At 40.9% G+C, this 27,434-nt stretch overlaps 1 protein-coding gene across 1 annotated transcript; it reads right to left on the reverse strand.

Annotated features, from left to right (window-relative positions):
* Positions 1-6,554: 6,554 nt before the first annotated feature.
* Positions 6,555-21,768, reverse strand: LOC135710141 (ATP-sensitive inward rectifier potassium channel 11-like). The gene is made up of 3 exons (XM_065232647.1): positions 21,550-21,768; positions 6,935-7,983; positions 6,555-6,863 (listed from the first exon to the last, which is right to left on the reverse strand). Exons 1-3 carry the CDS (start codon positions 21,747-21,749, stop codon positions 6,667-6,669), a joined length of 1,446 nt encoding a protein of 481 aa, XP_065088719.1. The 5' UTR covers positions 21,750-21,768; the 3' UTR covers positions 6,555-6,666.
* Positions 21,769-27,434: the final 5,666 nt, after the last annotated feature.

Below are 27,434 nucleotides of genomic sequence, written 5' to 3' on the forward strand. Positions count from 1 at the left end.
TTTAAATCGATTTATCTCCTTAAATAACGCTCTAATCGCGATTTGGGGGGTGTTCAGATGCTCGAAATTTTCATACCCAAATATCCCAGGGTAAAATATTTCATAAATCATTATTTGTCGGCCGCTGGGTTTTCCAAACCTTTAAATCGATTTATCTCCTTAAATAACGCTCTAATCGCGATTTAGGGGGTGTTCAGATGCTCGAAATTTTCATACCAAAATTTCCCAGGATAAAATATTTCATAAATCATTAATTTGTCGGCCGCTGGGTTTCCCAAACCTTTAAATCGATTTATCTCCTTAAATAACGCTCTAATCGCGATTTGGGGGGTGTTCAGATGCTCGAAATTTTCATACCCAAATTTCCCAGTGTTAAATATTCCATAAATCATTATTTGTTGGGCGCTGGGTTTCCCAAACCTTTAAATCGATTTATCTCCTTAAATAACGCTCTAATCGCGATTTGGGGGGTGTTCAGATGCTCGAAATTTTCATACCCAAATTTCCGAGGATAAAATATTTCATAAATCATTATTTGTCGGGCGCTGGGTTTCCAAAACCTTTAAATCGATTTATCTCCTTAAATAACGCTCTAATCGCGATTTGGGGGGTGTTCAGATGCTCGAAATTTTCGTACTCAAATTTCTCAGTATAAAATATTTCATAAATCATTATTTGTCGGCCGCTGGGTTTCCAAAACCTTTAAATCGATTTATCTCCTTAAATAACGCTCTAATCGCGATTTGGGGGGTGTTCAGATGCTCGAAATTTTCGTACTCAAATTTCTCAGTATAAAATATTTCATAAATCATTATTTGTCGGCCGCTGGGTTTCCCAAACCTTTAAATCGATTTATCTCCTTAAATAACGCTCTAATCGCGATTTAGGGGGTGTTCAGATGCTCGAAATTTTCGTACTCAAATTTCTCAGTATAAAATATTTCATAAATCATTATTTGTCGGCCGCTGGGTTTCCCAAACCTTTAAATCGATTTATCTCCTTAAATAACGCTCTAATCGCGATTTGGGGAGTGTTCAGATGCTCGAAATTTTCATACCCAAATTTTCCAGGATAAAATATTTCATAAATCATTATTTGTCGGCCGCTGGGTTTCCCAAACCTTTAAATCGATTTATCTCCTTAAATAACGCTTTAATCGCGATTTGGGGGGTGTTCAGATGCTCGAAATTTTCATACCCAAATTTCCGAGGATAAAATATTTCATAAATCATTATTTGTCGGGCGCTGGGTTTCCAAAACCTTTAAATCGATTTATCTCCTTAAATAACGCTCTAATCGCGATTTGGGGGGTGTTCAGATGCTCGAAATTTTCGTACTCAAATTTCTCAGTATAAAATATTTCATAAATCATTATTTGTCGGCCGCTGGGTTTCCAAAACCTTTAAATCGATTTATCTCCTTAAATAACGCTCTAATCGCGATTTGGGGGGTGTTCAGATGCTCGAAATTTTCATACCCAAATTTCCGAGGATAAAATATTTCATAAATCATTATTTGTCGGCCGCTGGGTTTCCCAAACCTTTAAATCGATTTATCTCCTTAAATAACGCTCTAATCGCGATTTGGGGGGTGTTCAGATGCTCGAAATTTTCATACCCAAATTTCCCAGTGTTAAATATTCCATAAATCATTATTTGTTGGGCGCTGGGTTTCCCAAACCTTTAAATCGATTTATCTCCTTAAATAACGCTCTAATCGCGATTTGGGGGGTGTTCAGATGCTCGAAATTTTCATACCAAAATATCCCAGTATAAAATATTTCATAAATCATTATTTGTCGGCCGCTGGGTTTCCCAAACCTTTAAATCGATTTATCTCCTTAAATAACGCTCTAATCGCGATTTGGGGGGTGTTCAGATGCTCGAAATTTTCATACCCAAATATCCCAGGGTAAAATATTTCATAAATCATTATTTGTCGGCCGCTGGGTTTTCCAAACCTTTAAATCGATTTATCTCCTTAAATAACGCTCTAATCGCGATTTAGGGGGTGTTCAGATGCTCGAAATTTTCATACCCAAATTTCCCAGGATAAAATATTTCATAAATCATTAATTTGTTGGGCGCTGGGTTTCCCAAACCTTTAAATCGATTTATCTCCTTAAATAACGCTCTAATCGCGATTTAGGGGGTGTTCAGATGCTCGAAATTTTCGTACTCAAATTTCTCAGTATAAAATATTTCATAAATCATTATTTGTCGGCCGCTGGGTTTCCCAAACCTTTAAATCGATTTATCTCCTTAAATAACGCTCTAATCGCGATTTGGGGAGTGTTCAGATGCTCGAAATTTTCATACCCAAATTTTCCAGGATAAAATATTTCATAAATCATTATTTGTCGGCCGCTGGGTTTCCCAAACCTTTAAATCGATTTATCTCCTTAAATAACGCTTTAATCGCGATTTGGGGGGTGTTCAGATGCTCGAAATTTTCATACCCAAATTTCCGAGGATAAAATATTTCATAAATCATTATTTGTCGGCCGCTGGGTTTCCCAAACCTTTAAATCGATTTATCTCCTTAAATAACGCTCTAATCGCGATTTGGGGGGTGTTCAGATGCTCGAAATAAGAGATGAACTAGCCTCAGGCTAAAAATCTCTAAAATAAAGATTTAAAAAAAAAAAAAAAAAGATGCTCGAAATTTTCATACCCAAATTTCCCAGGATAAAATATTTCATAAATCATTAATTTGTTGGGCGCTGGGTTTCCCAAACCTTTAAATCGATTTATCTCCTTAAATAACGCTCTAATCGCGATTTGGGGGGTGTTCAGATGCTCGAAATTTTCATACCCAAATATCCCAGGATAAAATATTTCATAAATCATTATTTGTCGGCCGCTGGGTTTTCCAAACCTTTAAATCGATTTATCTCCTTAAATAACGCTCTAATCGCGATTTAGGGGGTGTTCAGATGCTCGAAATTTTCATACCCAAATTTCCCAGGATAAAATATTTCATAAATCATTAATTTGTTGGGCGCTGGGTTTCCCAAACCTTTAAATCGATTTATCTCCTTAAATAACGCTCTAATCGCGATTTGGGGGGTGTTCAGATGCTCGAAATTTTCATACCAAAATATCCCAGTATAAAATATTTCATAAATCATTATTTGTCGGCCGCTGGGTTTCCCAAACCTTTAAATCGATTTATCTCCTTAAATAACGCTCTAATCGCGATTTGGGGGGTGTTCAGATGCTCGAAATTTTCATACCCAAATTTCCGAGGATAAAATATTTCATAAATCATTATTTGTCAGCCGCTGGGTTTCCCAAACCTTTAAATCGATTTATCTCCTTAAATAACGCTCTAATCGCGATTTGGGGGGTGTTCAGATGCTCGAAATTTTCATACCCAAATATCCCAGGATAAAATATTTCATAAATCATTATTTGTCGGCCGCTGGGTTTTCCAAACCTTTAAATCGATTTATCTCCTTAAATAACGCTCTAATCGCGATTTAGGGGGTGTTCAGATGCTCGAAATTTTCATACCCAAATTTCCCAGGATAAAATATTTCATAAATCATTAATTTGTTGGGCGCTGGGTTTCCCAAACCTTTAAATCGATTTATCTCCTTAAATAACGCTCTAATCGCGATTTGGGGGGTGTTCAGATGCTCGAAATTTTCATACCAAAATATCCCAGTATAAAATATTTCATAAATCATTATTTGTCGGCCGCTGGGTTTCCCAAACCTTTAAATCGATTTATCTCCTTAAATAACGCTCTAATCGCGATTTGGGGGGTGTTCAGATGCTCGAAATTTTCATACCCAAATTTCCCAGTATGAAATATTTCATAAATCATTAATTTGTTGGGCGCTGGGTTTCCCAAACCTTTAAATCGATTTATCTCCTTAAATAACGCTCTAATCGCGATTTGGGGGGTGTTCAGATGCTCGAAATTTTCATACCCAAATATCCCAGGATAAAATATTTCATAAATCATTATTTGTCGGCCGCTGGGTTTTCCAAACCTTTAAATCGATTTATCTCCTTAAATAACGCTCTAATCGCGATTTGGGGGGTGTTCAGATGCTCGAAATTTTCATACCCAAATTTCCCAGCATAAAATATTTCATAAATCATTATTTGTCGGCCGCTGGGTTTCCCAAACCTTTAAATCGATTTATCTCCTTAAATAACGCTCTAATCGCGATTTGGGGGGTGTTCAGATGCTCGAAATTTTCATACCCAAATTTCCGAGGATAAAATATTTCATAAATCATTATTTGTCGGGCGCTGGGTTTCCAAAACCTTTAAATCGATTTATCTCCTTAAATAACGCTCTAATCGCGATTTGGGGGGTGTTCAGATGCTCGAAATTTTCATACCCAAATTTCCCAGCATAAAATATTTCATAAATCATTATTTGTCGGCCGCTGGGTTTCCCAAACCTTTAAATCGATTTATCTCCTTAAATAACGCTCTAATCGCGATTTGGGGGGTGTTCAGATGCTCGAAATTTTCATACCCAAATTTCCGAGGATAAAATATTTCATAAATCATTATTTGTCGGGCGCTGGGTTTCCAAAACCTTTAAATCGATTTATCTCCTTAAATAACGCTCTAATCGCGATTTGGGGGGTGTTCAGATGCTCGAAATTTTCGTACTCAAATTTCTCAGTATAAAATATTTCATAAATCATTATTTGTCGGCCGCTGGGTTTCCAAAACCTTTAAATCGATTTATCTCCTTAAATAACGCTCTAATCGCGATTTGGGGGGTGTTCAGATGCTCGAAATTTTCATACCCAAATTTCCGAGGATAAAATATTTCATAAATCATTATTTGTCGGCCGCTGGGTTTCCCAAACCTTTAAATCGATTTATCTCCTTAAATAACGCTCTAATCGCGATTTGGGGGGTGTTCAGATGCTCGAAATTTTCATACCCAAATTTCCGAGGATAAAATATTTCATAAATCATTATTTGTCAGCCGCTGGGTTTCCCAAACCTTTAAATCGATTTATCTCCTTAAATAACGCTCTAATCGCGATTTGGGGGGTGTTCAGATGCTCGAAATTTTCATACCCAAATTTCCCAGCATAAAATATTTCATAAATCATTATTTGTCGGCCGCTGGGTTTCCCAAACCTTTAAATCGATTTATCTCCTTAAATAACGCTCTAATCGCGATTTGGGGGGTGTTCAGATGCTCGAAATTTTCATACCCAAATTTCCGAGGATAAAATATTTCATAAATCATTATTTGTCGGGCGCTGGGTTTCCAAAACCTTTAAATCGATTTATCTCCTTAAATAACGCTCTAATCGCGATTTGGGGGGTGTTCAGATGCTCGAAATTTTCGTACTCAAATTTCTCAGTATAAAATATTTCATAAATCATTATTTGTCGGCCGCTGGGTTTCCAAAACCTTTAAATCGATTTATCTCCTTAAATAACGCTCTAATCGCGATTTGGGGGGTGTTCAGATGCTCGAAATTTTCGTACTCAAATTTCTCAGTATAAAATATTTCATAAATCATTATTTGTCGGCCGCTGAGTTTCCCAAACCTTTAAATCGATTTATCTCCTTAAATAACGCTCTAATCGCGATTTAGGGGGTGTTCAGATGCTCGAAATTTTCGTACTCAAATTTCTCAGTATAAAATATTTCATAAATCATTATTTGTCGGCCGCTGGGTTTCCCAAACCTTTAAATCGATTTATCTCCTTAAATAACGCTCTAATCGCGATTTGGGGAGTGTTCAGATGCTCGAAATTTTCATACCCAAATTTTCCAGGATAAAATATTTCATAAATCATTATTTGTCGGCCGCTGGGTTTCCCAAACCTTTAAATCGATTTATCTCCTTAAATAACGCTTTAATCGCGATTTGGGGGGTGTTCAGATGCTCGAAATTTTCATACCCAAATTTCCGAGGATAAAATATTTCATAAATCATTATTTGTCGGCCGCTGGGTTTCCCAAACCTTTAAATCGATTTATCTCCTTAAATAACGCTCTAATCGCGATTTGGGGGGTGTTCAGATGCTCGAAATTTTCATACCCAAATTTCCCAGTGTTAAATATTTCATAAATCATTATTTGCCGGCCGCTGGCTTTCCCAAACCTTTAAATCGATTTATCTCCTTAAATAACGCTCTAATCGCGATTTGGGGGGTGTTCAGATGCTCGAAATTTTCATACCCAAATTTCCCAGGATAAAATATTTCATAAATCATTATTTGTCGGCCGCTGGGTTTCCCAAACCTTTAAATCGATTTATCTCCTTAAATAACGCTCTAATCGCGATTTGGGGGGTGTTCAGATGCTCGAAATTTTCATATCAAAATTTCCCAGTATAAAATATTTCATAAATCATTATTTGTCGGCCGCTGGCTTTCTCAAACCTTTAAATCGATTTATCTCCTTAAATAACGCTCCAATCGCGATTTGGGGGGTGTTCAGATGATTGTAAATTTTATACCTATGAAATAAATAGAACTTTACCAAAGATGTACTAAAATAACTTAGTTTGTGAACATATGATTTATTGGGTTGCAGTTTTTGATGAAGCTGCAAAACGACTGCAGTCGTCCTCCTACACTTATACATCCCGCTTCGCATGCACGATCTGCTACACCTGCACAAAGGGGCGCATGCCATGAGCAATGTGGTGAGTTTCCGCTTCTCACCTCACAGCACTGTGCTTTCATCGCTAAATTGCACAATTTGATTGTTGTTGTTGCTCGATGGGCCATTTTTGCCGGCATCTTTGATCGCTGTTGATGGCTTCGTTGGCTGCTGTTGACTTTGCTCATTCTCGACGTGATAGCGCTCCAGCCTATCCACCAGACTACCAAATTCGAAAGGGCGTTTGTCGAGGAGATTTTCTGAAAATATTTTGCATTCGTTATTCCACATTTAGACCGTTTGTTTCTTTGCATAGGTCATTCTCACTGACCGTTGCTGTTATAATTGGTTCCATCGGAATATTCCTTCGCTGAGCAGTTGGGCGCATCGCTCGGGGTGGTTTGGTTGAATTGGGAAATGTTGGTTACGTAGCTCTGCTTTTCTTTGCTGAAGAACAGGACCGGTTCAAATCGCCGACCCCACAAGATTTCCGTGTTCAAATAGCTGGACCTGGCTTGGGTGCTCTGGCCGGTAGATTCGATGGTTCCCTCCAGGACGACCACGATTTCGAACCTCTCGTGCAGCAGCTCGTGCGGACTCAGGTTCCAGAGGGGTGATTCGGCGTTTATCCGGTGCACCACGACCTGTGGCCAGATGAAGAACAAATCCGAACCACATCCGTCGACGGACAGTTCCAGTTCGCTTTGATATTGTGGCATACTTTCACCTTCGCAACTGGTTCGACCCCGGATCAACTGTGCCCGGATATTGGCTCCGATGATGTGACTCTTGCGTAGGTCTCCAACGCGGAACATCAGGCAGAGATCTCCATCGCGCATCGATATGACAGCACACTTGGAGAAGAGCAGGGTTTGCGAACGACTCTTGGGGCGAGTCATCTTGGCGAAGATGATGCCGGCCAGAAGGGCTTGGATCATGACTCCGTGGATGGATTGCATGCTCATGACAAAGATTGCTTCCGGGCATTCCTCGGTGGTGGCTCGATTGCCGTAGCCAATGGTGTGCTGGGTTTCCAGCGAGAACAGAAAGCAGGACGTGTACGTGTAGATGTTGCTGATGCAGGGGATCCACCCGGTTGATTCCTGGTTGTGTGGGAGATTTTCTTCGTCCAGATCACCGTGAATCAGGCAGATGAACCAGTAGAGTAGGGCGAAGAATAACCACGAGCACACGAACCCCAGCGCGAACACCATCAACGTGTAGCGCCATCGGGCGTCGACTAGGGTCGTGAATAGGTCGACCAGGAAGCGCAGTCGCCGGTTGGAGCCCGCTAGGAGAGCTATGTTGCAGGAGCCATTTTTGAACACAGCCCGGCGGTGGACGCGGTGGGCGAAGACACTCGGCCGGTAGCCTCGGGGTCTGTTGTTGTAAGGGGAGATATGAAATTAGAATCATCGTTAGAATTGATGTGCACAAGGGTGGGTCAACGAGAGATATTGGAGGTCCCCAACAACTGTGCCAAATTTCAGCGAATCTGGTTATGATATGGATTTGCGGGAGAACTTAAAAGTTTGTATGGGAAAATGTATGAGCAACGGAACGGAACTATTCGTTTGCTTGTCAAAAATTAACCAAACCTGAACTATCGATTGGAAAAACTATGCGCATACTTACAAGCTCATAAATAAGACAGTAAGTATGCGTGCAGCACTTGAGCTAAAGTAAAACGGTTAATAACTTTTTAGAAGAAGTTCTGTATAGTTTTCCCAATAATAATCTAAGGTTTCACTATTATTATACTATACAAACGACGTTGGATCAATAGCTGCGCTATGCTAAAATCTTGGAACTGCAGGCAACAGCCATCAACCATTGGCAGAAGATTCTCCCCCGGATGATCGTTGAGCAATTTATCCGACTGGGGTGCTACGAAACAGTCGAACCGTGAACCATTTTCAGTCGTGGTATCTCCAATTAGGATATTTTTCAAACAATCCACGGGTTTGATCGGTACCTGGCTAACTATAGAAAATCAAAGCTGAAAAGGACAATCGTCTAATGACGGTAAGACCCCCTAAAATCAGAGTTGTGAGGAAATGCTATTCTTATAAAGCCATTCCGTAGCAAAACGATATAGTGGTTCTCAGAATTTCGTAAAAAATGGTAGTTTTGTTCCTTATCGCAAATATAAGGTCCACACATTTAAAAAAAAAATCTGGTAAATTTAGGTGCTCTGAGACTGACTTATACGTGCAACACTTTTGACATACAATTCAGTAATAGCAGACGTGACATTAAGCTCAATCAACCGTACTTTTCGAAGAGTAACGAATTTTTCAGTCTGGGAGCACTTAGTTTTACATTGGATGATCGAAGTAGGCCGCGCTGCGAAAATGACGTGTTTTTGTTTTGCTGCGTCGTTTTCGTTCTAGTGAAAATTTGATAAATTTACCGTTTCATTTTTAAAAAGTGTTAAACTGAAAGTACAGAAGTGATGTTGAAAAGTGCATTAGGTGAAAATTTTCAAATTCTTATCCGTTGCATGTGGTGCCGACTGTTCTAACCTACGCGTTTATTTACCTTTTCGTTCCTCTGTCCTCGATAGGAAATATCCATCTAATTATACCTAATTATATCTAATATCCATCTAACTATTATCTTATTATCGATAATGTATTGGAGCGGGGCTTATCATGTGTGAAAATAGCTTCGGAATGCTTGCGTTATTGAAATGGGCTATTGTAGCTGCGGTAGAGCTGTCACCTTCTAACTCCCAGGTCAAGCTTCTTTGCATTCATAAGAAATGATTGCAGGCGGCAGATTTTATCCATAATGCCACTGCCAGACAGTGGGAGTTAGGCCAAGGACGAATCTTCATTCTAGTCTACGATTCCACATAAACTTTTACACTTGAGCACCTCCTATCGATCAGAATGAATTGTGCATATGTTTACGATCAACAAACATTTTCAGGAGCAAAGGAGCAACAGGATCGAGCTGATAACGTTTCTTAATTCCAAAATATGAACTTTCGAACTTCGTTCAATTTAAGTTTTCACTTCAAATTGGCCGTCTGGTCGAATGTCGTGTATTGGCTGAAACCTTGAAGTTTAGTAATGGATTTTAAATCTTTAAATATTTTGAATTGGAATGCTCGATATCTTAAAGGTAATGGAGACGAGCTATTTAACTTTTTGAGAGATCGCCGTTACACGGAGAACAAATTATAGCAGACGCAATTATTTTTCCGGCTAAAATAACTATATTGTTCAATTGTTTTATAGATAACCCGAAACTATAGTTGATTTGACTATATATAGAGGGCAACAACTATAGTTCATAGTTGGCTCCTTGGTTGGCTCAACTATATTTTTCAGTAGATGAACAAACGTCAAACTTCAAAATACAACTATGCTTTAGTTGATTCAAGAAAACTATTGTTAGTAAAGCTAAATTTTACAATGTTTATTAAACGAACTGCTCTTCATTATCGACATATTAAGTTTGTTTTGCTTCTTTATCGATCGCACACAACTGCAAAATCATAAAAAAGTGAACAAGAACATTCAGCTTTGATTTGAACCGTGTTCATCTGCATGAGAGCCAGTTATCTTATCGCCTGCTCTACGCATCACAAGTTAAAAGTATGTGGATTTATGATGATCACTTGAAACCAAATTATATAAATAAATTACATTTAACGGTTGTTATAATTGCTCAAAGTTATAGTTGAATTGAGTATAAGATGAACAGTTGAATCTATTAGGTAGATATTATTGAGTTGACGGTCAAATTAGTGTTAGAATAACTATAGGTTTCTTTCAAACAACAATATTTTTCCATATAAAAGTAACTATTAGGATTGTTATCTTAACATAACGAATTTGTTCTCCGTGATATAACTGAATCGTTCCTTAAACCTGATCATAAGGTTAAGAGGGACGCATTTTTTTTTTTATTTATCGAAATGATAGTCTTGATGGAGCACAACATGCTTTTCTTTAGTAAGAAATCCCTCAACTATTGATTTGGTCTAAACTGATTCGTGTAAACTTTGTAGCCAATTGATCACCCATGCTGGTTTTGGTTCGGATCACCTTCCCGTAACTTTTGAAATATCCCAAGAAATAATTTCTTATCCCAACAGCTCTTGTGTCAATTACCATAGTGTTAATTGGAAGTAACGTCGAACATTTATGGAATATAACTGTGATACAAATATTCCTTTGGAAACCAAAGATGAAATTAATCATGCTCTTGAATCGCTGACTACTTCTATACTTGAAGCAAGACCTGGCTCAGTACCAAAATGTGAGGTTAAATTCAATTCAATTATAATAGACGACGATCTTCAGCTCTTGATACGTCTGAAAAATGTCCGTAGTAGACAATATCAAAGAACACGGGATCCTGCCATGAAAGTTATCTGGCGGGATTTGCAAAAACAAATTAAAAAGCGATCCTCTGCCCTGGAAAACAAAACTTTTGAAAATAATGTTTCGAAATTAGACCCGAGTCCCAAACTCTTTTGGAAGCTCACAAACATTTTGAAAATACCTCAAAAGCCTATTCCAGCGCTTAAAAAAGGTGGTAAAATTTTGTTCACAAATTCGGAAAAAGCTCAGAAACTTGCTAAGTAATTCGAGAGTTCCCATAATTCCAGTTTGGGTCTTGTGAGTCCTATTGAGAATCAGGTTGCTCGGGATTATCTGAATATTCTCTCTGGGCAAAGTTCGTTTGATGATTCCTGGGGAACTGATTTGGACGAATTAAGATCTATAACTAAAAAATTTCAAAATATGAAAGCTCCAGGTGATGATGGAATTTTCTATATCCTAATCAAAAACTCCCAGAGAGTACCATGCAGTCTTGTAAGCGGTCACGGTAGTCGACACATTTTCTGTGATAATTGACTGCCTTTGCCTCCGACACTTGCAAAACAAGCTTTCATAGTACAGTACCATACTAAAATGTCATATGACAGGTTCTGTCATACGACACTGTCGCCGAAGACCGTCACGAATGTATATATTTTAGTTTTTATCATAATAAGAGCTGCTGATGGTGTGCTTGTGTGAATTCTGAAAATAGCAAGCAGTGATGTCCTAGTAATAATACTCATAAATGAGAAGACGGAGCACCGAAAATTAATGAGAACCATCCAACGTGCGGACGGTGAGAATTGTTTGCATTGCAATGCTGTGGTTGAAACGCTGCAACACAAATTCAGTGTTTGCCCTCGAGTAGCACACGCATGGGCTTTTGTACAACAGAAGATGACGATGATACTTGGAGGCTGGCAACGACTGTCTTTCGAAGAACTGCTGCGTCCAGCACTATTAAACATAGGACCAACAAAACGAAGTCAAACATTGAAGATGCTTATATTATACATCACCTATATTAATAAAGTTAACGTTAGAATCGATGTTAGTGCACTTGAATTCTACTTAATATGTGAAAGCTAAATTATTTTGTAAATAATCTTTTAAGAACATTGGAATAAACGATACAATTTTACAAAAAAAAAAAATAATAATAATATTGCTGATCAGAAATGGTTTGATTTACACCAAATTGAGGAATTACAAAGAAATCACACATGTCATATGATAGCTATTTTGATAATTTTCTTTTAGCTCGAATGTTATTTTACCGCTCGTGTTGTGTGAGAGAGACGACGGTAGAGCATGAGTGTTCGAATACAAACAGACTGTCGCGCACGACAACGAAGCGAGTGTAGTAAAAAACGTCGACTGTTTCAACCCCTGGTACCATGTCTCTGTCCATTTGGCATACTTTCCTGATAAATGGAAAAATGCAAAAGTTGTTCCAATTTTCAAACCGTCCAATAAGTTTGTTGATAATTTTGAATAGAATGATGCTTCAACTCAATATGAACTAAATTTTTGCAGATGAGCAGTTTGGATTTCGTCATGGGTAATCAACTACTGTTCAACTCTTAAGAGTTACCAATGCAATTTGTTCAAACAAATCTGAAGGCTGCTCAGCTGGAGTTGCTCTTCTAGACATAGAAAAAGCGTTCGGACGTGCTTGAATAGCATCATATGTCGTTATCAGATTAGTTCCAGATCGTGCCGCAGAGATGGCACCGTAATCCGGCTTTGCCGAATAAAGTTTTATATAGTTGCCTGTTATTTACATTATCAAATTAGTTTCAGATCGTGCATTAGAGATGACACGCAAGTCTAAAGGGTGATACGGTCAAAATTTGGTCAATATCAACATGACGTATTTCTTTCAATTTTGCATTTAAAAAACCTGAACACCCCTCATTTTGAAGGTGTGTGTGTGTAGAATGTTGCTCCTATTTTGATTTTGGAATTCACTCTTCAGTTGTCAAAATGCCGTCCAAGCAAGAAGAGCAGCGTATCAAAATTTTGCTCGCGCATCGCGAAAATCCGAGCTACTCGCACGCAAAGTTGACAAAATCGCTAAAATCAACCGTTACAAATGTAATTAAAGTGTTTGGGGAACGTTTGTCGACAGCCAGGAAGTCTGGATCGGGGGGAAATCGAAAACCGGAAGCCGCTGAGACGACAAAGAGAGTTGCCGGTAGTTTCAAGTGAAACCCTAACCTCTCTCTCCGAGATGCCGCAAATAAGCTGGGTGTATCGTCTACAACCGCGCATCGAGCCAAAAAACGAGCCGGACTATCGACTTACAAGAAGGTAGTGACTCCAAATCGCGATGATAAACAAAATACGACGGCCAAAGCGCGATCCCGGAGGCTGTACACGACGATGCTGACGAAGTTTGACTGCGTGGTAATGGACGACGAAACCTACGTCAAAGCCGACTACAAGCAGCTTCCGGGACAGGAGTTTTATACGGCAAAAGGAAGGGGAAAGGTAGCAGATGTTTTCAAGCACATGAAACTGTCAAAGTTCGCAAAGAAATATCTGGTTTGGCAAGCCATCTGTACCTGTGGCTTGAAAAGCAGCATTTTCATAGCTTCCGGGACTGTCAACCAAGAAATTTACGTGAAAGAGTGTTTGAATAAACGTCTGCTGCCTTTCCTGAAGAAACACGGTTGTTCCGTACTGTTTTGGCCGGATTTGGCATCTTGCCATTACGGTAAAAAGGCCATGGAGTGGTACGCCGCCAACAACGTGCAGGTGGTTCCCAAGGACAAGAACCCTCCCAACACGCCAGAGTTCCGCCCAATTGAGAAATACTGGGCTATTGTCAAGCGGAACCTAAAGAAGACCAAAAAAACTGCTAAGGGCGAGCAGCAGTTCAAGGCAAACTGGCTTTCTGCGGCGAAGAAGGTGGACAAGGTGGCTGTACAAAATCTGATGGCAGCGGTCAATCGTAAGGCCCAGCAATTCGGATTTGGAAAAGCGGAAGCCTAACTGAATATTTTTCCTGAATTTTATACTAATTGAACTTGAAAAAGAAATTTAATTTGATTTTTTAAATAAACGATTTCACCGATTTACACGCGTTTTTCCTTGACCAAATTTTGACCGTATCACCCTTTATATTCGCTAAATGAAGTTCTGGGAGTTGCTTGTCACTGAATTGGATCTTGGAATTCACATACTCTGCCTTTTTGACGTAGGACTACGTCTTTGATTTCTATATGGGGGTACACTTTGTGAAAACCGAAAATAGAACATGTAACAAAGTAAAAAAGATTTTGAACGTTAATAACTCAGTTGCCCCTGGTCCAATTTCAATAATTTTATCACCAATAGATCAGAAATATGGCTACGCATCGATAAAAATGCTTCCGAGTGTTTATTTCCAACAAGAAACTATTGAAAAACTGGTAAATGTCCAGCATTGTCCAGAAGCGTCGAATAAACTAACAAATCCACCAATTACCTACATGCATATGTTGCTTCCCCAGCACAGTCGTCAGAGAGTAGTAAGTAGACGAAACAAGTCGAAGTGGCAATCAGCTCCGATCCTCGGGCGCGTGCGAATAGGGAGGATGGAATTGCGTAATATTTTGCACACTCATCGCCATATTCAGAACCAAATGCAAATTCTTCGAGATAACCAACATCCGTCGTCTGGCTCGCCGTGGTGGTGTCTGACGTATCTCCGGTCTGATTTACGAGGTGTGCTGAAGGTGTTCCTGAAAAATGAGATCCGTGATGCTGTCACCTACACTAAACACGCCAAGCGTAAGCGGCCATGGATGTCATCTTCGTTTTGAAGTGACAGAGACGCACTCTGTTTGGTTTCGGAGGTTAAATTAGGTGATTATGGCTTTGGCAACAAAACGGCTTTTTTCAGGGCCACCAAGCTTATTACAGTAAAGAGTAGGAATATGATTCATCTGCCTGTTTGTCCATATTCAGAACCAACGACCACACAAAATGCTCATGTTATCAAACTGGAAGCAGGGCTAAAAATTATTTTGATCAACTTTTAATCGCCACGGCCGGATATTTTCGATGGAAGAAGCAACAATCTAGCATCTAATTCGACGAAGACGGCAGGAAACATTTGTAAAGCCGAGTTATTTACGGAAGAGAGTGTCGATGAAGAGGATCGATCAATGTAAATAGGACCTATTGAAAAGTGACGCGAGATTTGTTTTCCGTACTGAGCTCCAATGCTACCGACGCCAGGGAGGCAGCTTCCACACCTGGACCCTACCAATCGACCCATCAACTCAACCGGGGAACAACGGTTTTACTTCCCGAAAGAAGGCGTGATCAGAGATGTTATGCCTTAGAACATGCAGTTGGCCCGGACTGAGATTGGACCCAGGCCTGCTGGGGTGAGAGGTAATCACGCTAACCACCGGCACTGATATCACGGCGAATGAGAACGACCCAAATTTGAGTTTAGTTATCTAAGAAATAAGAAATAAAGTGCAGGAACTCAGCGATGAGTAAATTTGCCTCATGTTTTCCCAGGTTTTTCCAGGATTTTCCAGGGAAAAATTCCCGAATTCGAGAAAAGTAAAGATTGGATTCACTCAGTCTATTGGTACTTCTCTGAGACTGAATAACATTTTCGTCAATTTCCTCATTTTCTGGTAGATTTTTTAGGTTTTCCACAGGAAACCATAAGACAAATTTTAGTCATCGCTGAGTTCCTTCACTTTTGGCGATAATGAGTGAACTAAACTCAAATTTGGGTCGTTCTCATTCGCCGTGTACGCAAAAGGAAAAGAGCCAGTGTCGCTACTTGATAGCAAGCTACTCATAATGGGAGGAGTCTTTGTAGCTTTTATACCACTTGGTTGCACATCATTCTGCTTTAACCTGAAAAGATATAAAAGAGCGCTGCTGTATGGCATTAGCTCCTCAGTTCGGTGTTAGCTCGCTCTCTCGAGTTGTTTGAAAAGTTCGTGGCGATTGTGTTCGCGCTCTCTCTTTCGCGGTTTGTCGTGCGTGTGTGTGTGCCCCGTAATGGGGAAGTATCGGTCGCGAAGCCTGGCGAAGGTCCAGAACCCCGGTGAAGGAAGCTCCGGTGTACCTACCTCGAACAGGTTTGCTGTTCTCCCCATGGATGGGAATATCCAGCCAGCTGTGTTGGAAAAACGCAGCAAGAAGAGGAAGAAGAATCGAAGCCAGTCCGATGGCACGATTGGTCGAGACGATGCCTCTGCGACTAACGGAGATTTCGGTGACGCTGCCGATAAAGAAAATGCTGCCGACATGAGCGCGGCAAGAGTGAAGCTACCTCCGCTGGTAGTGAAAAATGCCCATCTCAACGAGCTCATCGCGGATCTGGCATCGCTGGGCATCAAAGCCGAATTCAAATTGGGCAGAGTCGGCACCAAGGTGGTGCTCCGTACCAAAGCGGAGTATGACTTGGTCATTGCCCACCTGAGGACTTCCAAGGTGGAATTCTTCACCCACGATATCCCCGGTGAAAAACAGTTCAAGGTCGTCATCAGGGGCCTACCAAATTTCGACCCGAAGTTTATCGAACATGAAATCAGGGACCGGTACAAGCTGGCCCCAAGTGCCGTGTATCGAATGACAAGAAGAGACGAGAATGTGAAGGCGTATCCGGATAGCCTTTTTCTGGTACACTTCCAGAAGGGAACGGTGACGCTCAACGCACTGAAAGCCATCCGGTCCATCAATTCCATCATCGTTTGCTGGGAGCCATACCGTAGCGGCCATCGCGATGTGACTCAGTGCCAGCGGTGTCTGAACTTCGGACACGGTACCCGCAACTGCAACATTAAGCCACGCTGCGGAAATTGCGCTCAAGACCATGCCACCTCCGAATGTGCTGCGGATGAAGCTGTAGCGTCCAAATGCGTCAACTGTGGTGGTGCTCACCAAGGATCCAATAAGCAATGCCCTAAACGCGAGGACTTCAAGCGCATCCGAAATCAAGCGTCCACCAACAATCAACCAGCACGAAGGAAGGATAAGTCCAAAGTCCGCTCGAAGATCAGGTTGCGCAATGCGTTCGAAACCTAGATGCCTCCCCTTGTGTCGTGCCTCCGGCGGATATGATTACAGTACAACAGATTTGCTCAGCGCTGAAATGCACCAAGAACATGAAGGCTCCCGGGTTTGACGGTATATTCAACTTGATCTTGAAGAGACTCAGCATGAAAGTGCAGTCTCTTCTAACCGCTATCTTCAACAGATGCTTGGAACTGCACTACTTTCTAAGTATCTGGAAAGTAGCAAAAATCATACCAATCCGCAAGCCCGGTAAGGATCCAACATTGCCTTCAAGCTACAGACCAATCAGCCTCCTTTCAGCGCTGAGCAAATTGTTCGAGAAACTGATTCTCAATCGTTTGTACAAGTTTGTCAAGGAAAACAATATTCTCCTTCCGGAACAGTTTGGATTCAGAAAGGGGCACTCCACCAATCATCAGCTAGTACGGGTGATGAATAACATCCGAAGTAACAAAGCTGTATCCAAGTCCACAGCCATGGCCTTGTTAGACGTTGAAAAGGCATTTGACAATGTTTGGCATGACGGACTTGTGTACAAGCTTTGTTACTTCAACTGTCCTTAAATCACCCGTAACTACCTCCAGCAAAGGTCGTTTAAGGTATCGTTGAATGGTTGTCTTTCAGACACGTTTTCCATCCCAGCAGGAGTCCCGCAAGGCAGTCTGCTGGGCCCCTTGCTTTACAGCATTTACACTTCCGACATTCCTCCCCTCGGTGACGGTTGCGTGTTTTTCCTGTTCGCAGATGATACCGCAATAGCCGTCAAAGGAAGGATGCCTCGCGAAATAACGAACAAACTTCAACGATGCCTTAACGCCTTTGCTGATTATGCCACCACGTGGAAAATCAAAATCAATGCCTCCAAAACACAAACAATCATGTTCCTCCATCGGCAATCACCCAAACAAAAACCGGCTCCATCTTGTACTGTAATCATGGATGGCACAAGGGTTAAGTGGTCCGCCGAAGTAACCTATCTCGGGATGTTGTTCGATGAAAAGCTCCTCTTCCGTTCGCATGCAGAGAAAACTGTAGTCAAGTGTTCTACCTTGGTTAGGTGTCTGTATCCGCTGATTTGCCGCAGATCCCGCCTCTCAAGGGTAAACAAACTGGCTGTCTACAAACAAATAATAGCACCTGCGATCCTCTACGCAGCTCCGGTATGGGAATCATGTGCACAGACTCACAGGAACAAAAATCCAAATCGCTCAGAATAGAGTGCTGAGGATGGTTCTTGATCGTCCTTTCGACACTAGAATAACAAATTTACATGAAGAGACAGGTATTGCCAAAATAGATTCCCGAATTAACGAAATTAAGACTAAATTTGCACAAAAATGTAATTTATCAGAACATGCTTTGATAAGCAATTTGTATATAGTAGATTAGGTGTATATAGTAGTTGTAGGTTAGTTATAGTTGTAAATAGTAGTTATAAGTAGTCTCCTTTTTCAAATTTAAAACAAACCAATCCCACCAAGGTGGTCATTCTTAAAACAGGCCTGATAGGACTAGGAACTGTAATTAATAATAATTGAAATTTCAAAGGAATTAAAGTTGACAAGACGCATCTGTGTTATACATGTAAACCACACAAATTCAAGAAATATAGATCATTTAAAGTCAAAAAAAGGCATTAGCTCATTTTCGCTTCGGGCGGCGTGGTGAACAGTAATAGCAGCAGTAGGAAGGTGGTGGCTAGTCCACTCCTTCACACCTAACAAGCAACAATTGACTGGTCGTGGCAAAGGAGGAAAAGGTCTGGTAGAGGCGGCGCCAAGCGTCATCGCAAAGTTCTTCGAGATAACCGCCATCGGTCGTCTGGCTCGCCGTGGTGGTGTCAAACGTATCTCCGGTCTGATCTACGAGGTGTGCTGAAGGTGTTCCTGGAAAATGAGGTCCGTGATGCTGTCACCTACACTAAACACGCCAAGCGTAAGTGGCCATGGATGTCCTCTTCAATAAAACGGCCCTTTTCAGGGCCATCAAGCTTACATCAGTAAAGAGTTGGAATAGAATTTATCTGTGCTTGTTTGTCCATATTCAGAACCACTAGCCCTCAAGGACCACACAAAAAGCTCTCCAGAGTTGTAATCTTGTAACCAAACTTGGGCAGGGGTGCAAGTGATTTTGATTGATTCTCTTAATCAACTTTCTCTTTGAAAAAAATTACTACACATTTGGTACGCCTAAAATTCAAAAACGGAAAGAGTTGAGATAATAGATAATTGATCAAATAAAAGAACTAAATGGTCTTCACATTTATTCCGTCCACTAGCGGTCCTACGTCAAGCTTCCGTTCGTGCCCCTAGGCACAGACCCTTCTACTTTTTCTTGAACTGATGGCCGCCATCTTGGATTTAAAAATGGCGTCTGGCATCGATTTCCAGCCTCTACACGTCGTTCCCTTTCCGAAAATACACATATACTAGGGTATTTGACAGTTTTTCTTGAATTGATGACCGCCATCTAGGATTTTAAAAAGGCGTCCGACATCGATTAACAGCCTCTCTACAAGTCATCCCTATTCCGTTGGTGTCCTCACATTGCACAGCAACATCTTATATGGACATGCTTTCGAGGCATTACATATTAAGGAAGTTCATGTTCACACTAGCGCCGCGTAGTGAGAGAGTTCTTAAATAATATGAACACCATACAAAAGGACATTATTACCTGAACAACTTTGCTGAAGACAGTAACCTTCTATATGGCCAGGATTTTGAGATACAGCTTATATAGCAAGCTCATGTGCACACTAGCGCTGCCTAGTGAGAGAGTTCTGAACTAATATGGCCACCATCCGAAAGAACTTGGTCATTTGAACAACTTTGCTGAAGACAGTAACTTTCTATATGGCCAGGATCACAGAATATTCTATGTTGGACCTAAGATCCATATATTATAGCGCACGTCATAAGTAACATAAAAGTGAAGCACCTCTAGCGGCGTAGTTCCCCATCAAACCTGAATTCAATGACACAGGCTTGTTGGTCTATCCCAGTACAACAACTTTGTCGAAGACAGTATAGCTCTATATATTGAAACAAATAAGATAATCCACCACAGCCCCCATTAGTGAAAATCCTATAAGCCGGATAACCCGGCAATAAGGATTCCTGACTGTAACTGGATTTTTCATGTGCAACAATTGCAACTAACTTGCTCCTCGACTGCAGGTTGGTTGCCTTTTCTCACGTGAGGTGACATGTCGAACAGAAATATTTCTGTCCTCTGGGTTATGTATGAGAAATCGAAGAGTGAACTATATTATTAATATAGTAGGGTAAATGTTGGCTTCGGCACCCATTGACAGTTTTCGACAACCAAAATTTAAACGTTAATTTCACTCTATTTTCCCATCCAAACTCTTCTCTGAATGCATTCAATCGATTCCTTAGTCTTTCAGCTTCAATCTGATTACATTTTTACTACTGAGCAATCCGATTGTGCCAGAATTTTCTTTAAACGAAATATAAGCACTACTTCTCTTCTTCTTCTTCTTCTTCTTCTTCTTCTTCTTTTCCTTTCCTTTATTTAATGTCAGTCTCTGTTCTGCAATCTAGTGCCAATCACCGATGGACATCGATTGCCATCCATTGACGGCAATCGAATGTGCACAGGAAGGAAGGCAGCTGCCACACCTGCGTAGGATATCGCACCCGTTCAAACACACATGGGCCAGGACCAACGGGCTTTACTTCCCTTCCGAAGGAAGACGTGACCAGAGATTTTTATGCCTCAGAAAAATCCCACCGACCTCGGCTGGGATTGAGACCACCATCGGCGCCGGCTATACGCACTGCAAAATGCGGATGATTATGAGTTGCCGATAATAGAACAGCTGGTTAACACGCAGTTCAAATGGAAAGGTTTCCGAAGAAAAAGGGGCTGCCGACAACAAACACGTCATATGTGTGCGTAACGTTGAGAGATTTCTAATAGAAGCTCGGACGCTGCTTAGATTGACGAGAATACGTAAATTCGCCTATATATCGTTAATGTAGCATATTTATTTTATGTATTCAAAATTGATTTTTTTTTCCTAATTAAGGCGAGGTTTTTGTTTTGAATTTTGACTATGTGTATGAGTAAACCTTACGCAGCTTCTTTTACTACCGAAAATATGAATCAAGAAATTGATGAAAAGCACCGACTATAACTATAACCGACAGGCACCGACTATAACTCGTAGAATCATTTGAAACATCACTCAAGTTCAACAGAATTAGGACTGCATTTTTTTTTTAAATAAGTCAACCGGTATTCTTGCCTTGAATTCTCCCAAAAGTTACCATTACGTTGGGTGCAGTATTCTTGCTGACACTCATAGAAAGATCCAACCTTCGAGCAAACCGAGCCAAATGCTTCACAGCTCCAACCGGTTCACGTCGGAATCCCACTCGAGATAATCCTAGTTTCAACAAGATCTCGGCAAAAACAATGCCACTGACGTACAGATACGATGCACTGCACAAGGTATGAACGTGACAACCGACGAAGACGACGCTCACGAGTAGCGGCCACCAAACTAGTCATAAATCAAATCACCCAAACGGCAACGTATTACCTCTTGGTAGGCGAGCGGCCTGGTGTGTTTGTCCCTTTCCCACCGCTGGATTCGGGGCTGTAGGCCAGTGGGCTGAGCTGTCCGGATCGGGGGCTTTGCAGCAAATGTCTGATATCTTCCGATTGCTGCTGGGCTGGATCGGAAGCCGTTTCGATGTCGATTCGCGGGAGATTCAAATTTCTACTCCGATTCGCGGACATAGTTGAATAGAGAACCGCGCGTGTCTGACACTTGAGTGAAACTGTTATCCTCAAAGTACAATTCCGTCCGCTCGAGCAACTCGGTGTGGTAATCAGCAAATCAAGCGAATAGCTGTTTGCGCTTTGGATTAAGATGGATAAATAAACATTGTGAGCGGGAGATGTCTAGAAGTCTAGATTAGCGCCGAATCCAGCTCTTCACGCATCGTCCGACGATGGACGGATGGACGGTCAATCAAAAGAACTGACACAGACGGAAGGCATCAGGCGAAAGAATTTCAATCACGTCATTAGCTTTTAACATTTTTTCGCTCCTGATAAGGGATATGAGAAACGTCCAATTAGTGTGGACTGAAACATGAAATTTGAAGGCTCCCTGGGCTTATTCGAATTTTTCTCTTATTTTTATTAATTAAAAGTGCATCAATTAAAATTTTGCAGCACACGGAGTACACGGTTTAACATGAAGGGGGGGGGGGGGACGAAATCGTCACGCTGCCGAACTGGTTCGGATAAATGCGACGAGGTGAGTTTCTCATAATGGGCCGAGTTGAATTTCAGTGAGAATGGAAACAAACAAAAGTGTTGATGAAAGGGAAGACGAAAGAAAGGCACTTTATTTCAATGTTGATGAAATGTTGCTGTTAAATCGTAATCATGAACAAATATGAATTTTAATCGTCGAGTAAAAACTTCTCCGTGTGAGTTGAAGTTTAACTTGGTAATTCATTAGATTACAATCATGCTTGGAAATTGTTTTATACTAAAATAAAGCCCGATGGTTCAAAGTAAATCTGGTCGCAGGTTTGAGTGTACCATCGTGTCCCTTGGGATTCGAAACTTTTGACAGCATTTTGTAACTGATTTTTTTTTTTATTATAGTCCCTTTAACACTCTTGGGTCATTCGTGACTTGTCCGGGGGTGAGATTTGAACTTGTGACTTTGGCGTGAGAGGTATGGATGTTAACTACTACGCCGGGGTCGCCCCCGTTTTGTAACTGAAGAAAATTTCGTTAATATTTTTCAAGCGTTTGAATGTAATATCATCGAGGTAACTCTAAAACCAGAAGGTCCCGAAGAAACGTGCTCAACTTTTTGGCTCAGCTCTGGTACTCTCTTCGGTCCCAAGCTAATCGATGCACCCCTAGAAACATAGGAAAATCCCCGCACTCCTCATTTTATCTGCGAATCAAAAGAAACATTGTGTAGTACTAGAATTTCGACTAGAGTGGGGTACGTTAATCGATTTGCTTGGGAGCAATAGGCTAGTCACGTAGTGAGCCAAATCATTAGTTTCCACCGGTTGGGTGTACTTTGTACGTCTTTCGAAGGCATTTAAGCTAAATATGTCATGCTAAATTTGACTAATTTTCAATTTCAGCCTCTCAAACCGTTTACTTTACTTACCACGTAAGAGAAACAAGGGAAAGTTAACATTTTTATTTATTTATTCGGCCCATGGCAAGCCTTCATCACACAGCTAAGCTCAAAGTAATAACAAGGGCGTAGCCAGGTTTCGTGCTAGGGAGGGGCGAAAAAAATACCATGGAAAATTTGGCCGAATGCCATTTCATCGAAAACCTTTGTGTTGCTAAGTAATCTGAAGGCTGATTAAATTCAAGAGCAAAATATAACTAAAGGCACCAAAGTATTTTTTATTGCCATTCGATGATATAAGAAAATTAATCTCATTCAATCGATTCAATTTGCATGGATTTATTTTATTTCACCATGAAAATCACAATCACAATCACTCTTTTCATATGGCTTACTTGCCTGTTGTTTGACATCCATACATGGTGAAACAAAAAGTTGGTTTCCCATTGCCAAATCAAAGTTGGCACTCGTGGAGAATGAGAATGAGAGTGATGATGGTTTTAAAATTTTACACCGTGAAGTATACGAGTGCCATCTTAAAATGCTTTTATTTAGCAAACGGAGAATTTTATTTAAATTTGGTTACTGCTACTCATGCTTGCAATTGCTCATTACAGCTAAAATGCTATTTTTCGTAATTAAGTAACAATGAAATACTATAATGATAATTTTTATTTGTAAGATGCAAGAAGAGGTGGTAAAGTTTGTGTATGACATATAAAATTTGTCAATTTTGCTTTCAGAAGGTCACAACTAGCGATTAGCTGTAACGATGAGCAACGCGATGGGCGAGCAATCAGCGATCGAAAAATCGCTAGTTGTGTACCACCTCTTCTTGCATCTTACAAATAGAAATTATCATTATAGTATCTCATTGTTTCATAATTACGAGAAATAGCATTTTAGCTGTAATGAGCAATTGCAAGCCTGCTGCTACTTTAGTAGAAAATTTAATGACTACTCAATCAGCGTTGCCAGATACACCGATTTTATACCGATTTCCGAACTAGATACCGATATACTGATAGGATTCCTCAGAATACCGATTTTTGAAATTGTATACCGATTTATACCGATTTTGACGTAGAACTACGTCTTTGTCGACTATACTGGGGTGCAAGTCAAAAAATATGTGTTGTGAAGGAGTGTTAGGTTTTGAACGCTTGTAACTTTGTCATTTATAGATGAAATTAAAATCCAAATACGCCAATCGATAGGATATTACATTACAAACCTGTTGAAATAAATATTTTTTTCCAATTTTTCTGTAATTAAACTTTTGAAAATGTACAAATGATAATTTTATCACTGATTTCATGAAATAAGCCTTTTTCCCAAATCCAGTCATCATAAACGCGTACCACTTGGTTGCACATCATTCTGCTTGAACCTGAAAAGATCACGGCGTGACCACAATGAGGAAAAGCATTACTGTAAACCTCCCCCGCCCTTCACAACAATCTCTCGGCCACCCCCTCAACAACCTCTCCTACCCCCCCCCCACCATCAAACCCCTCCTACCCCCCCCCCCCACCATCAAACCTCTCCTACCCCTCTTCCCACCATCAAATCCCTCCTACCCCCTCCCCTCAAATACCACTCCTAACCCCCCCCCCCCTCAAATACCTCTCTTATACCCCCCCCCCTCAAATACCTCTCCTAACCCCCCCTCAACAATAACCCGAAAGCGAGACAGACTTTGACGATCCCTTTTTTCCGGGAAATAAATTTTAAACAAACCACAATTATTAGTAAAACCAAGTTTTACCAAATTTGAACAAAAAATTGCATTGAAGACATGTTTGATTACATTCAGTTGGTGAATTACACACAACTGACGGTAAAACATAACTGGTGCCTCTATATATGCAATTGTTTGGGCACACGTCGGGCGCTGATCACATCTTTTGGTCTTGTGCGGAGTATCGTGGAGTCAGATCACATTTTTATGATTCCCTTCGGGCTCGAGGTAGACAACCTAATGTTCCAGTTCGGGATATTTTGGTTAGAAGCGATCTGGAGTTTATGAAACTCATATATGTTTACTTTAAGAATATTAACATTAGATTGTAAGTTTAGATTGTGTTTAGTTTGTATTTTGTACGTGTGGGTTTTTTTTTTCAATGTTTGTTTCCAAGATGAATAGAAATAATTTCATGCTTAATGATTAATTAAATAGTTGTATCGTAAACCACATTTCAAACCTCCTTCTTCCCTTTTCCCATCCAAAAAATTGAAAATCTCCACTAACCTCGAGACAACCGCGAGTACTCGGTCCAGTTCCTTTAACGTTAAATTTAAGACAGTAATAATGTATAACGCAAAGGATAACTCGGCTCTGTAAAGTTTATTCGATTGAGCCTGTACAAATAAAGTAATTATAAAAAAAAACTACTTTTTAGAACTACAACTAACCTACAACTACTATGTACACTTAACCTACTATATACAAATTGCTTATCAAAGCATGTTCTGATAAATTACATTTTTGTGCAAATTTAGTCTTAATTTCGTTAATTCGGGAATCTATTTTGGCAATGCCTGCCTCTTCATGTAAATTTGTTATTCTAGTGTCGAAAGGACGATCAAGAACCATCCTCAGCACTCTATTCTGAGCGATTTGGATTTTTGTTCCTGTGAGTCTGTGCACATGATTCCCATACCGGAGCTGCGTAGAGGATCGCAGGTGCTATGATTTGTTTGTAGATAGCCAGTTTGTTCACCCTTGAGAGGCGGGATCTGCGGCAAATCAGCGGATACAGACACCTAACCAAGACTACTGTTTTCTCTACATGCGAACGGAAGAGGAGTTTTTCATCGAACAACATCCCGAGATAGGTTACTTCGGCAGACCACTCAACCCTTGTGCCATCCATGATTACAGTACAAGATGGAGCCGGTTGCAGTTTGGGCGATTGCCGATGGAGGAACATGATCGCTTGTGTTTTGGAGACATTGATTTTGATTTTCCACGTGGTGGCATAATCAGCAAAGACGTTAAGGCATCGTTGAAGTTTGTTCGTTATTTCGCGAGGCATCCTTCCTTTGACGGCTATTGCGGTATCATCTGCGAACAGGAAAAACACGCAACCGTCTCCAAGGGGAGGAATGTCGGAAGTGTAAATGCTGTAAAGCAAGGGGCCAAGCAGACTGCCTTGCGGGACTCCTTCTGGGATCGAAAACGTGTCTGAGAGACAACCATTCAACGATACCTTAAACGACCTTTGCTGGAGGTAGCTACGGGTGATTTTAACCAGATGTAAAGGAAAGTTGAAGTTACAAAGCTTGTACACAAGTCCATCATGCCAAAATTGTCAAACGCTTTCTCAACGTCTAACAAGGCCATGACTGTGACTTTGTTACTTCGGATGTTATTCATCACCCGCGCTAGCTGATGATTGGTGGAGTGCCCCTTTCTGAATCCAAACTGTTCCGGAAGGAGAATGTTATTTTCCTCGACAAACTTGAGCAAACGATTGAGAATGAGTTTCTCGAACAATTTGCTCAGCGCTGAAAGGAGGCTGATTGGTCTGTAGCTTGAAGACATTGGATCCTTACCGGGTTTGCGGATTGGTATGATTTTTGCTATTTTCCAGATGCTTGGAAAGTAGTGCAGTTCCAAACATCTGTTGAAGATAGCGGTTAGAAGAGACTGCACTTTCATGCTGAGTGTCTTCAAGATCAAGTTGAATATACCGTCAAACCCGGGAGCCTTCATGTTCTTGGTGCATTTCAGCGCTGAGCAAATTTGTTGTACTGTAATCATATCCGTCGGAGGCACGACACAAGGGGAGACATCTAGGTTTTGAACGCATTGCGCAACCTGATCATCGAGCGGACTTTGGATAGTCGAGCCAAGCAAATGCGATGAAGCGACATGCTTGCCGTTCGCATTTGCTTTCTCCTGTGGGGTAATTAAAAGCCGATCGTCATCATTTTCGACTTTGAGAGGTGGAACGGGTTTGGGATGATTTTTCAGGACCTTGGCTACCTTCCAGAATGGTCTGGAGCGGTCGTCCAGATTCTGGACAACACGCCCGAAACTTTCATTTCGGAGTGAGTCCATTCTGGAAGCAATCTGCCAGGACTTCAGTCACCACCGGTTGGTGGTCGGAGCTGAGATCGTTGTGCGCCTCAGGCTTGGATAGTACGATGTTTGACAGGAAAAAGTCCAGGGTGGACGGATTTCCCGCAGGAGAGATAAAAGTTGGTTCGTCCGGAAACTGCACAGTGTACAGTCCATGTTGTGCGTGGTCAAACAATAGACATCCATTCCGGTTCCGCTGGTAGTTCCGCCAAGCTTCATG

This window comes from Ochlerotatus camptorhynchus, unplaced genomic scaffold (genome assembly GCF_037179485.1).
Source record: "Ochlerotatus camptorhynchus isolate MF236.1 unplaced genomic scaffold, CSIRO-AGI_Acam_v1.1 ptg000370l, whole genome shotgun sequence".
Taxonomy (NCBI): Eukaryota; Metazoa; Arthropoda; class Insecta; order Diptera; family Culicidae; genus Ochlerotatus; species Ochlerotatus camptorhynchus.

Coding starts and splice junctions, on each gene's coding strand:
- LOC135710141 (XM_065232647.1), bottom strand. CDS start 21,749: ATGTCCGCGAATCGGAGTAGAAATTTGAATCTCCCGCGAATCGACATC. Junction 7,984..21,549: donor GGCCGCTCGCCTACCAAGAG/GTAATACGTTGC, acceptor TTACAACAACAG/ACCCCGAGGCTACCGGCCGA. Junction 6,864..6,934: donor AACCAATTATAACAGCAACG/GTCAGTGAGAAT, acceptor AAATATTTTCAG/AAAATCTCCTCGACAAACGC.